This window comes from Talpa occidentalis, unplaced genomic scaffold, assembly GCF_014898055.3.
Source record: "Talpa occidentalis isolate TD23 unplaced genomic scaffold, MPIMG_talOcc4v2.1 talOcc4.7, whole genome shotgun sequence".
NCBI classification, from domain to species: Eukaryota; Metazoa; Chordata; class Mammalia; order Eulipotyphla; family Talpidae; genus Talpa; species Talpa occidentalis.
Genome location: NW_023605083.1, coordinates 38,196,888 through 38,209,812, shown reverse-complemented (window position 1 = coordinate 38,209,812; position 12,925 = coordinate 38,196,888). Strand labels below are relative to the sequence as shown.

The window sequence follows — 12,925 nt, the reverse complement described above, 5'->3', positions numbered from 1 at the left end:
GACATTTTTCCTTACCCTACAACAACATTTAAAAGTTACCCCCATTTACAGATGAAGAGGAAATGAAGGCTTGGAGAGATTAAGAAATCTGTGTAAGATCACGTAGCTATTACATGTCAATTCCAGTCTATGAATGAGTGACACCAATTTCTCCTCTAGAAACACCCTCCAATACCATGGCCACCACCACCATAATCAACGTTTTTTGGGCCCTGAGTGCAAGTGTTATATATGGCTGGCTCGCTTTGATGAGTTTTTAGCAGAAAAGTTGAGCTTTACCACCATGCATAGACAAATGTGACGAAATTAAATGAAGCTTCAGGCTATCTGTCTAGGACTCTAGGTCTGAGTCATATCTGGATAGGGAGGGAACCAGCACCAACACCACAGGCCCAATCCCCTATGGAGACCCCAGGCAAAGCTTAAGAAAGCGATGTGCAATTAGAGAACAAAATGACTTCAACTGTCCCACAAAGAAATGGCACTCAGAGCCTTGATCGCCTCTTGTTATGAGTGAGTGCTGTGAATATAGTGCTTCACACTGATCAAATAAACAGAAAATTCCCAGCAAAGCCTAAAACAGCATCAATTTGCGATTCTAAACAAGTTTTCTGAATGAAACAATGAATCAGTGAATGCTGTGAAAGAAAGATGCAGGTGTTTTTAATCATACTGCTAACAGGATCCTGCACATAAAGAAACATTTGTTGTCACCAATTAAGAACAGTCACCAGGCAAACAGAACAAGATCAAACTTCATAAGGGAAATCTGTATCTCTTCTGGGCCATTAATGTCTCTACAAAAGAATCAATAATAAAAAATATATTGTAGTCAACGTCATTAGGAATCAGGAAATTGCACAACAAAACCACAAAAAAAACCACTGCATACCCACACAGATGACCCTTGAACACCACAGGTCTGAACTGTTTGAAAGCACTTACAGGCAATTTTTTTTTTTCCTATCCACTAGTTAGCATTCAGGGGTTCAACCAAGTTCAGAAGTTGGTTGGTTGAATTCAAGGATGTGGACCTGCATATAAGAAGGGCTAACTAATAATGGGATTTTCAACACAGCAGGGGTCATCCCTACATTGTTCAAGGGTTGACTAAATCATCAAAAAGATAGTTAGCAAAAGTTGGCAAGGATGTGGAACCTTCATGCAGCACTGATTGGGCTGTAAGATGGCCCAGTCATACTGGAAAACAGTCTAGCAATTCCTCAAAGGATTAAATATAGTTACCATATGACAGAGCAATTCTACTCCTTATTTTATATACAAGAAAACTGATATCATATTCCACATAAAAACCTGTATACAAATGTTCACAGTAGCATTATTCATAATAGTCAGTACTTACTGGAACCCACCCCCATTTGGAAACTACCAAAATGTCCACCAACTGATGAATAAACAAATTGTGGTATATCAATACAATGGGATATTATTCCATCATAAAAATGAAGTACTAATCATCCACACAACGTGGATAAACCTTGAAAACATTACGCTAAGTGAAATAATGCAGTCATAAAAGACTATATATTAAATTATTCCATTTATATGGTGTGTCTAGAATAGATAAATCCATAGAAGCAGAAAACAGATTTAGTGGATGCCAGAGGCCAGGGAGAGGGGAAATAAGGAGCAGCTGCTAATGGACACTGGGTTTCTTTTGGAGGTGATGAAGATGCTATGAAATTAGATAGATATGATGGTTATAGACAATTCTGTGAATATACCCACTAAATATACAACCTAAAAGAGTGATTTTATATGAATCATATCTCAATAAAGTGGTTATTAGAAAAATGTTCCATATGGACAACAGTGAGGTCTGAGCCTTTCAAGTAATGTGAAATAGGGATTTATCATCTCATTTTATACTCTAAGTGGGTCCCTGAGATACTCAGCCTAAGGGAATTCCTATTATCAGCTTTAATAATAAATGAAAATGAATAGTGTTTACTGTACACAACTGTACCCCGCCCCCCACTGAGAACTGAGGTTCTCCCACTAAGATTACTCATTGTATACAGACTGGAAGATAAAACAAAGACTATTTTTTAGAGTAGCATGGTAATCCTTAGTGAATCTCCCAGAAACAAAACTTCTCTGCCAGAAAGTTCTATTTAAACACCTTAAGTCACAGGAAGAAGTGCCTGAGTAGTGTGCTTTTCTGATTTTTTTATGTAACTCCTCTAAGCCATAAGCTCCTTAGAAACAGCATTTAAGGCATTATCCTTAGCTCTAGCGGAGCACTGCTCAAAAGCAGGCATTCAATAAATGTGTACTGAAGAAAGGAAGTCACATAACATAGGGCGACTTGCTGCCTTCAAGATGTAATTCTTGAGAGACAGTCCCGGGCCTTGCAGATTTGTTCTGTCTTCTTCCTGGTCCAAAGCCTCTCCCAAAACCATGCTCCTCAGTCAGGCCAAGAATCATCCTTGCTTGACCCCTCTTTGTACTTATTGGAGCCAGAGGTACTGGAGCAGTGCTCTATGTCACGCGCCTAGCACTGTTCAATCCAGGTGTCAATTGGGACAGAAAGAATGACCTAGAATCCCAAAACAAACTGGGACCCAATGATCAATACAAGCTCTACTCAGTGAATGTAGATTGCAGCAAACTGAAGAAAGAAGATTCAGACTGCTAAATGAAATATTTCACCATAGAGATACTTAAAATGGTCTTCCAGAAGTCATGCACAATTTTCAATTTAACCAGAAAATATTCCCCTCTTAAATGCATGTAGTCATGTTGGTGTATTATGTTAGGGTTTATACTGATTAATAAATACTGAAATTGGGGGGTTAGGGGGAGAAGTAATTCTATACATTTATAGAGAACTGAGCTTTAAAGATGAGTGGGTTGAGAAAGAAGCTATTGAGGAGATGGCATTCAAGTAGTCCAGAAGAATAAAGGGATTTTTTAATAGGCAGTTTTTAGCACTATAAGAGAAGAATATTCCAAGTGGAGATAATAGAAAAAGCATGGTATAGACAGGTAACATATACATTATGTTCAACAAACTGCTAGTAACCTAGTTTGGTGGGAATATAGAGATGATGATGAGCTTAGTGCTTTGCCATGACCTTCTGTCTAGTCTTGATTCAACAGTTTTGGTGAATCACTAAGTATTGTTACCATGGATGTGGCAATTAAAACTTTAAGATTATTCTAGAAACTATGGAAAATCGAAAGAAAATGCTGTAAGCAAAGGGGCTACTGCAATAGCTCAGGTAAAAAAAATAAGGTAAGGATAAATTGGATGGCAAAGGTGAGACATGGCAGAAAGAAAATTATTACCTAACTTGAGTGACTGAGAAAATGAGGAAAGAGAGAAAGAAGTGAATAAGCAAACCAGATGGCAATGGGGATTTGTTTTGGATAAAGCACAGAATCCCAGGAATATATAATCTAACAGATTATATAAAATCAGTACTAGATAGAAAACACATATAAATATGGGGGGGCAGAGACACGGGAACATAAAGACACAGAGTGAGCCAAGCAGTATCTAGAGATAAGAAATACTGACAGAAAATATTTTAAAAAGAAATACTGACAGATATCAAAATTTTTTTCTATTTAACTATACATCAAATTCTTACTCTTTAAATTTTTAAATACACTAAACTTTAACTAAAAATCACCACTTACCTGTACTTCTCTGACAACCTGCAAACAATCAGGCAAGGAGAAGCCAATAGGTAGACCAACTTTAGCTGGTGTTTTGAATTTGTCTCCTATCTTAAATGGGACATCATCAAGGTAACTGAAAGTCCCTACAATCAAAAATAAAGTAGAAAATATCAGCAAAGAACTTTATTACTTTGTTTTGCTTTAATCTTATGCCCAGTAGATACACATTAATTTATGCTATCCTAAAACAGAGTTCCTTTCCTGACTGCTTACCTTCTCCTGATCCTACATCTCTAGGAGGAAATTCTACTTGATCTTATTAGGGTTTAATTTCAATTAAATTTTAAACATAAAATCAAAATACCTAAGTACTCACAGACCTAAAAGGCCTCCCCAACACCTTTTTGCCCTCAACTCCTATCACTTTCTGACTAAACTCACTAAATCAGAGATTCTGTTTCTCAACCAAGATTGTGGTCAAGCCCACCTCAAAAATTCTATGCCTGGGGCCACTATGGTGGCGCAAGGAGTTAAGATGCAACCTATGAAGCTATCCGCAGCCACTGCAGCGCAAGTTCAATCCCCAGGGAGCTACCCACATGGTGCAGCAGACCTTTCTTGACTTGCCCGCTACTCCCCTCAGCAGAGTATTTCAGTCACTCTGCCTGTTCTGCTCCCCACTCTGCCTCTGGTGAATCCTCTCACCCCGCTGCACCTATGGCCTGTACCCCAGTTCTTGTATGCATAAATAAATAAATCTTTAAAAAAAATTCTATATCTGGCTGCTCCCTTTATCAAGAACATTTTTCCTTCAAATAATCCCATCACATTTATTTTTTAATTTTTATTTATGCATACAAGAGCTGGGGTACAGGCCAAAGGTGTGGGGGGGTTGAGAGGATTCACCAGAGACAGAGTGGGGAAGAGAACAGGCAGACTGACGGAAGTACACTGCTGAGGGGAGCAGTGGGCGAGTCAGGAGAGGTCTGCTGCACCTTGTGTGTCACCTCCCTGGCTGGCTGGGGATCGAACTTTTGCTGCAGTGGCTGCAGACAGCTTCACAGGTTGCGTCTTAACCCCTTGCACCACCAGGGTGGTACCCCCATCATATTTCTTTACAACTTCATCAAGTCTGTGCTGAAGTCACTTTCTCAATGAAGCTTACACCTTGACCAATCTATTTAAAATTACTACCCCCTTCAAAACAGTTAATTCATGTTACCATCTGTTTTCCCCCATAGCACTGATTACCTTCTAACATATTCTATAATTCACCTATTAATTACATTTACTGACTGTCTTGCCCAACAGACTGTAAGTTCCTTGTGGGCAAATATTTATTTTATGCTCTGATGTAGTCTCAAAACCTACAGCATTGCCTGGCACATGATCAGAGCTTAATAAATACTGCTTAAGTGATGTCAGAATCTCCATAAAAGAACCCCTTGATTAGGATTTCTCTACTTTAGAATCAAACATTTTTTAATTAGTACAACTAATACTCTAGATTTTTTTAGACTACATTCTGGAGCCAACACTCAAGTAGTACTGTATTCACAAAAAAAAAAAAACGCAAGCCAGGCGAGACCTTGGCGATAGGATTATCAGGAGACAAGTTACACACAACTGAACTACTTAAGGGTTCTCTGCCTATCATAACTGAACAATGAAGAAATCATCATAATCAGTTTATAGAGGCAAACAAAATGAGATGCCTACTGGTTGTAACTTTCACTGGCCATGACTCCAAACTGGACCATGGTTTCTTTTTTTTGGATCAGGTTTATTTCATGGTCAATGAAACAAAGTTAATAAAAGTGAATTTTGCTTTTTGAATATTAGCAGCTACTAAAATAGGCTTACTCTGATCCTCAGACTACTGTTAATGTTTTTGAGTGCTCATGGGCAGAGTAAGGCAATTACACTATTTCCATGAAGAGAACTCTCCCTTTCTGCAGATTTCAAGACTTATCAAAATCTAGATTTATTTGTGATTTTGCCATCATTCCCATTTCCTGAGGCAAGCACTGTTCTCCACACTCGAAAATCTCCATGAGGACTCCTCTGCTCCCGCTCTTGAAATGAGGCTTCTCTTTTCCCTATTAACTTCTGGACAGAATTAAAACATTTTAAGTACCTTTCAATTAGCAAATTAAATCTACAACTGAGTTCAATTTAATAATTTTCCTGATAACCATAATTATTAACATTAACATAATTATTTCCACATTAGCCATACCTTTAATATGCACTATTTTCTCAGCTGGCAATGCCTGATTTGCCTGATAGACTATTTCTAATCCTTCAAGAATGAGTTTAAGAATGACTCCCTTGTCATACCACTGCCATGGGACTTACCACTTGTACTGTCAATAGTTTGTTTCTTCCTACTTCCATCCCCTAGAGAGTCTGAGCAAGAATTGCCTTAATAAGGAATAACTGTTTCTTATCTACCTCCCCCAAATTCAGCATAATGTCTGGCAGATGAGATTTGTTCAAAAGTGAAGAATAATGAACACATGGTCTTATACTTCTTTTAACTCTCACTCCCCCACACTAATTCACATCAATAATTACAACTGATAAAATACAAAGCTAATCATGAAAATGATTTAACAGAGCACTCCTGCAAGATGTAAACACATTTCTAATATTCTAGACAGAATCACAAAAATGTACCAGATACCAAAAAAAAAAAAAAGTATCAGGTAACCAACACAGATTGCCAACAAAACTGCTGGTTACAACATAAAAACCTTCGGGCACTTACAAAATACTTCATAAAAATTAAAAGCAAGGTTATTTTAAATTAAAAAATAAAATGTATCTGTCTTCCACAAAAACAGATTCTCAAATGTTAATGAAAGATTCTAACATTAGCTGGTACCATGACAAATTAAAAGCAAAGCTAAAATTAGCATTTTCTAAGAAGCATTGAAGGATTTGCAGTCACAACCACAAAATTCTTGTTTACAAAAATTTTAGGTTTTCATTCAAAATAGGACCATTAATTATAATACACACTTATTTAAAAAATACTTTCTACTTATAAGCATATAATACCAAATGTAAGAAAACCTACTCACTTTAAAACTATTTTAGAATACAGGCCTCCCTCCCTGGTGGTGCAACCAGTTAGGACGCAACCTATGAAGCTGTTTGCAGCCTCTGTGACATAAGTTCGATCCCCGGCCAGGGATCTGCCCACATGGAGCAGCAGACCTCTCCTGACTCGCCCGCTGCTCCCCTCAGCAGTGTACTTCGGTCAGTCTGCCTGTTCTGCTCCCCACTCCATCTCTGGTGAATCTTCTTACCCCCCACACCTCTGGCCTGTGCCCCAGCTCTTGCGTACATAAATAAATAAATCTTTAAAAAAAAAAAACTATTTTAGAATACTAAAATTCTCTCAAATAACTATTTCCACCATTAACTTGTAGCTAGGAAATGGAGAGGGGGGAAGTATCTACAAAAAAGGTACTGTTCTTCAGATATATGAGCTGAATAAGAATACCAAGAAAGGTATTGTGGTTTCCTGCCAACCATTCAGTCAGGCAACTATGACAATGTTGTGAATACTAAAGACTTCTGTTCTAACTATGGAACTGGGACCTGGCTTAGAGACAACAGTATCAGGTAGATCATCTCTAAACAACTGTTTTGTCCCCTTCATTAGCACCGACTACACATATCTGCTTTAAAAAGCCATTTCATTTTACTTAAATGCCAAGGTGATTTAGCACATCCCCTAACCTTCTTAGTTCTTTAAACTATGTTTCCCTTCTTAGTTCGGGAAATAAGCAGCTGAATAATTACTGGGAGGAGGTACTAGGAATAAAGGACTAAAAAGTACAGAGATGGCAACAGCAAAAAAACTTATAAAATAAAGGACAGAGACTATCATTATAAGGAGAGTTAATGACGCTGCCAGGAGTCTATTTTGCAAATATAATTATGCCTTCAAAAATACTCATTTTTATCTAATAGTGAAATATTTGAAGACATTGACCTCTCGGTTCTCTACACATTTTATTTTTTAAATAGAGTCAATGAGAACAAAGAGAATTAAGCAGTGTAGCTAACAACTGTTTGGTTCAATTCAAATACTTTTTAATTTCAGTCTTAATTACTGAAAATATTTCACCTTCCTAAATTCAATTTAAAAAAAAAAGAAAGTAAGTGCATCTCTGACAACTGTGGTTGTTCCTTGAAGTCAGACTGTGCACATCCCTTTATGGTATGCCATGGTGGAAGAGGCTGGGATGAACGTGTAATGACTCAATAAATTATGGGAAGGCTTCATTCTGTTTTTTCCTTCTAAACTGCTGATATGCTTATGATTTTATGCCTGTTTTTCTGAAAAAAAGGGACAATTCCCAAAGAAGAGAAAGATTCCTACCAAAGGATAGCAATTGCATTGTGCTTACTGCTTATTCAGGTTTGTTTTAATTAATTCAAATTAAGGCTGCAAACTGAAATTTCTGAAGAAGAATAGCACAGATAAAACTTTTAAGTGAAAAACTCTAATTCTGGGCCTCCCTGGAGGGGCAGGGGTTAAGACGCAACCTATGAGGCAATCCGCAGCCACTGCAGCACAAGTTCTATCCCCGGCCAGAAAGCTACTCCCATGGTGCAGCAGACCTCTCCTGACTCACTTGCTGCTCCCCTCAGCAGTGTATATCAGTCGATCCACCTGTTCCGTTCCCCACTCTGTCTCTAGTGAATCTTCTAGTGAATCTTCTCATCCCCCAACACCTGTGCCCTGTACCCCAGTTCTTATATGCATAAATAAATCTTTAAAAAATAAAATAAAATCCTTAGGTCAAGTAACACTTGCAACATTAAGTAAACAGACATACACTAATATATAGATATATGGATATCTCATAAAAGAAATGTGAAGAAATCACAACAAAACAAGACTGACTACAAAAATCAGTTTTTTAGTACCCAACATCTGGCAAAAATAAGGCACACAAGCAAGATGTAATCCATCATCAGAGAGGAACCAGTACTCAAACTCAAACCAAAGGATAGCCAACATACCAGAATTTTCAGAAAACTTTAAAATAACTATAATAAGTGTATATTAAAGGATCTACTGAAAGGTAAGGATGTGTGAACAGATGGGAATTTCAACAGAGATGGAAAAAAAGAAAAATGGAACTACTAGAAATGAAAAATGCAGTATCAGAAAAAAAAAATTTTGATACTTCCCAAACCAAACTATGCTAATCAGAAGACAAGACCAGATCAGAGTCAGACAACTTGAAGTTAGGTCAAAAGAAACTAACCAAATTGAAACACAAAGAGAAAAAAGTGGAAAACAAATAATATAGCATCTTAAGAGATCTCTGGAATATCAGTCTAACACATATGAATTAAGAACAGGATAACAGAGTGGGGCAGAATAAGACAAGAGAGAAGTGATAACGGCTGGGAATTTTCCGTAAGTGGTAAACATCAACCCACAGAAATATCAGTAACTCCAAAGTGGATACCAAAAAAAAAAAAAAAAAAAAAAAAAAAAAAAAAAAAAAGATCATGCCAAAGCATATCATAGTCAAAATACTGAAAACAAAAGATGAAGAGAAAATTGTGAAAAGTGAGGAGGGATGAAATAGGTGGCATATTACATACAGGAAAATGCTGATAAAATGATGGTCAACTTCTCTACATTACACTATAAAGCATTAACAGATCAACTATTAAAACATCTAAAATGAAACACCTTTTTCTATTACTTGGCAGAAAAAGTATTTCAGTTTCTTAGTAGAAATTAAACCAAAGGCAAAATGAACCTCTTTAAAGGTTAAATGAATGCTCACAAGTGGAGTAGCTTGGCTTGTCAAAGAAGGGTGTTTAGTTTTACTAAATCCTATTACTAAAAAAAAGTTTTAAGTAGAAGAAAAAATTTTAAGACAAATACATTTTAAATAAAATTATAAGGTAAACAAAATTAAAAATAAAATTTTAAATATTTAAAGAAAAAAAACATTAAAATGTTCTATTAGGCCTCCCTGGTGGCCTAGGGGTTGTTTCAGCTCTACCACCATTAAGGCCGACATTGGACCCCCAGCCAGGGAGCTAACCCACCTATGGCACAACAGACCTCTCCTGTCTTACCCACTGCTCCCCTCAGCAATGTATTTCAGTAAATCTGCCTGTTCTGCTCCCCACTCTATCTCTGGTGAATCTGCTCACCCCTCACACCTCTGGCCTACACCCCAGTTCTTCTACACATAAATACATCTTTTAAAAAAAAAAGTTCTATTATACTTATTTTTTTCCTAGAGTTTCAAAGCATTTTTTCAGTTATTATAAAGAGTAATGAGTTTACTTGTTGAAACATTTTTTTAAGTCCTTTAAAGGCCTCCCTGGTGGCCTAGGGGTTACATCTCAGCACTATCACTGAGACCACCATCCACGGCAGCCTGAGTTGGCAGCCTGAATTCTATCCCCATCAGGGAGCTATCCCACATGCGGCACAGCAGACCTCTCCTATCTCGCCCGCTGCTCCCCTCAGCAGTGTATTTCAGTAGATCTGCCTGTTCTGCTTCCTACTCTGTCTCTGGTGAATCCTCTTATCCCCCACACCTCTGGCCTATACTCCAGTTCTTCTATGCAAAAATAAATAAAATCTTTAAAAAAAAAAATCATTTCTGAAAAATAAACTTTTTCTTAGATGAAACAAATGGAAAATGAGTTAACTGAAAAGGACTGACCTTTTTAAAGGGACAAACTCCAAGAAAAGCCTGATTTAAACTGAGCCAAGAGTTGGCAGTATACATAGGACATTATTTTTAAACATCTCTGAAAAGTAACTTTATATCTCTTATTCTGTTAGAGATAGGTGGTCATTAATGACAGTAGTATCAATTCAACTTCAGTTGAAAAGAACGAACATGAAGGTAAATTAAATACTAATCGTGAGAGAGCACAGTATAAGACCTAGTCAGCCCAAATAATTAAATAGAAAAAGAGGCATTTTAATATCCAGTCATGAGATAAGTGTTACTTCCCTGTTCACACCCCAAATGCCCTAAAAGAATTACACACATCCCCTAATCCCAACAAACCACCTAACTTAGGGGGAAGGAATTCACAGAGTCATAAACTAGGCTGTGTCATCATATACTTCCTTGTTACCAACAGATACAAAAACTAGGGCCTCCCTGGTGGCGCAAGGGGTTAAGACACAACCTATGAAGCTAACCACAGCCACCGCAAGCACAAGTTTGATCCCTGGCCAGGGAGCAACCCACATGGCACAGCAGACCTCTCCTGACTCGCCCACTGCTCCCCTCAGCGGTATATTTCAGTCACTCTGCTTGTTCTGTTCCCCACTCTCTCTGGTGAATCCTCTCACCCCACACCCCGCCCCCCACCCCGCACCTCTGGCCTGTACCCCAGCTCTTGTATGCATAAAAATAAAATAAATCTTTAAAAAAAAAAAAAAAACAAAACTAGCTAGCATCTATTATACTTATTTTTTCCTAAATTCCTAAGTATAATAGATGCTAGCCATATAAAATGACCATAGACTAGTAAGCATCAGCATAACCAGGGTGACCATTTTTGGCCTGTGCCTCTATACAAGTAGGCCAAGAAAGCAAGTCCATAAACAGATGAATAAAAATGGAGCACCCCCATAGAAAGCAGTAAGGAAAGACTATATAGCCTGAGAAGTGGAGGAAATTGTGGCCTTAGTTTCCTGGCTTTCTAGTTTCAGCCTTGAAACACCAGGGATTCACATGCATGCCTACAAGATTGCCTATTAAATATTCTCCACTTACCCCTTTCTTGTCTATTCCTTTAATTCTATAACACCAAAATATCAGATCCTGTAATCTAAAACCCCAACAAAAGCCACTGTAATTCAAGTAGAAACTTAGCAAATAGAGTTCTTTTAAAGTGAAAGAAGGCAAAAAGAAAAAATGTTTCTCTCAAACTTTACTCAGAGAAATATCTCACTTAATAAAAGTTTGCTTAGGAAGTAAAGAAATGGAAGAATTTCTAAAAATCAAATCTTAATTGTTTAGATAACATCAGTATTGTAATCTCTCTGGACTATTTAACCAGATCACATAATAACCTGGAGTCCAACTTATTTTCACTCCAATCAAAAAGGAGTTCCCAATGATTTAAGATAGAAAGTTTATCATTAAAAATAAGATTATATACTTAAATTTTTCATTTTTGCTATTTTCTCTCCTTTAGGCTTTTCCTCTATCCTTGTATCTGTTCTCCCTTGTCCCTTGAAAAAGTGATACAGAGGCAACTTGAGATCTGCCTCTCTACTATCATTTTAATACTCTGAAACTATAATAATCATTAAACCTCAGTTGGAGATAGCTTACCCAGAAGATCTGATGCCTGATGTGTTATATAGATTGCAAATGCCAGAGATGATAGATTTAACTCAAAAGGGATTTAACAAAACATAAGCAGTTGCATACATGGATTTTTTTTTTTCCTTTTTGGACAATGGCAACTTAAAAGTTTAAAGCTACTGTATAAAGCACAAACAAGTTAAACCCACCCTGACTCAGCTGAGTGACACTATCAAGCAACCACTCAGATCAGAATATAGCAACACACTGTCATGCGGTCTAAATAAGCATTCTAACAATGACATGATTTTTTAAATGGAAAATCATTTTAAAAACAATGTCATCTGGATATTCCTCATGTTTTAATTCTTATCTTCAGTAAGATAAGAGGGTCTAATGTTTTCACATTTTAGGTACCTCCATTCCTCCCCAAATAGAGATAATGAATGTTAAAGGTTTAGAATTTTTCACACCAGACCTATGACCGGGCATCAAGAAAGGAAATAGCAACTACTTCAAAATACTGCTGAACAACAACAAAATGAGGCAGAGGCCCTTACCCACTAGTTTCAAATATAGTCACAACAAAGATTCTAAAGTTTAATCCATGTAAAGAAATCCCTCAATATTAATGTTATTTACAGTCCTTTGGAGTGTATATGATGCATTACTGAACAACTTTTTCTTCTCAAACTGTTCATTTAAATAAACAAAAAGGAGCACTTACTTCATGCTAAGTGATTTCAAATTCAACAATCAAACCATGATATCTAATGCTCTACTTACCATGAAAATCTGCACCCAACTTCTTAGAAGCCATTTAGAACCTGAAAAAGAAACATTTCTTAGAAACAGAAACAAATAACTGAGAGGACATAAGCAAATATAAGTTATAAGAAAACAAACTACAAAAAAGAAACCGAAAGGCCAAAGGTTTTGTTTTTTAT

General features: G+C 37.0%; 1 protein-coding gene across 1 annotated transcript in view; it reads right to left on the bottom strand.

Moving 5' to 3' along the window:
- The window catches only part of UBAP1 (ubiquitin associated protein 1), a 40,598-nt gene that overhangs the window by 13,430 nt on the left and 14,243 nt on the right, over positions 1 to 12,925 (bottom strand). Inside the window, exons 2-3 of the mRNA XM_037494330.2 lie at positions 12,765 to 12,805; positions 3,667 to 3,791 (exon numbers count right to left, since the gene is read on the bottom strand). Coding sequence (XP_037350227.1) covers positions 3,667 to 3,791; positions 12,765 to 12,798 — 159 coding nt within the window. The 5' untranslated portion in view covers positions 12,799 to 12,805. The remainder of the gene's footprint in view (positions 1 to 3,666; positions 3,792 to 12,764; positions 12,806 to 12,925) is intronic.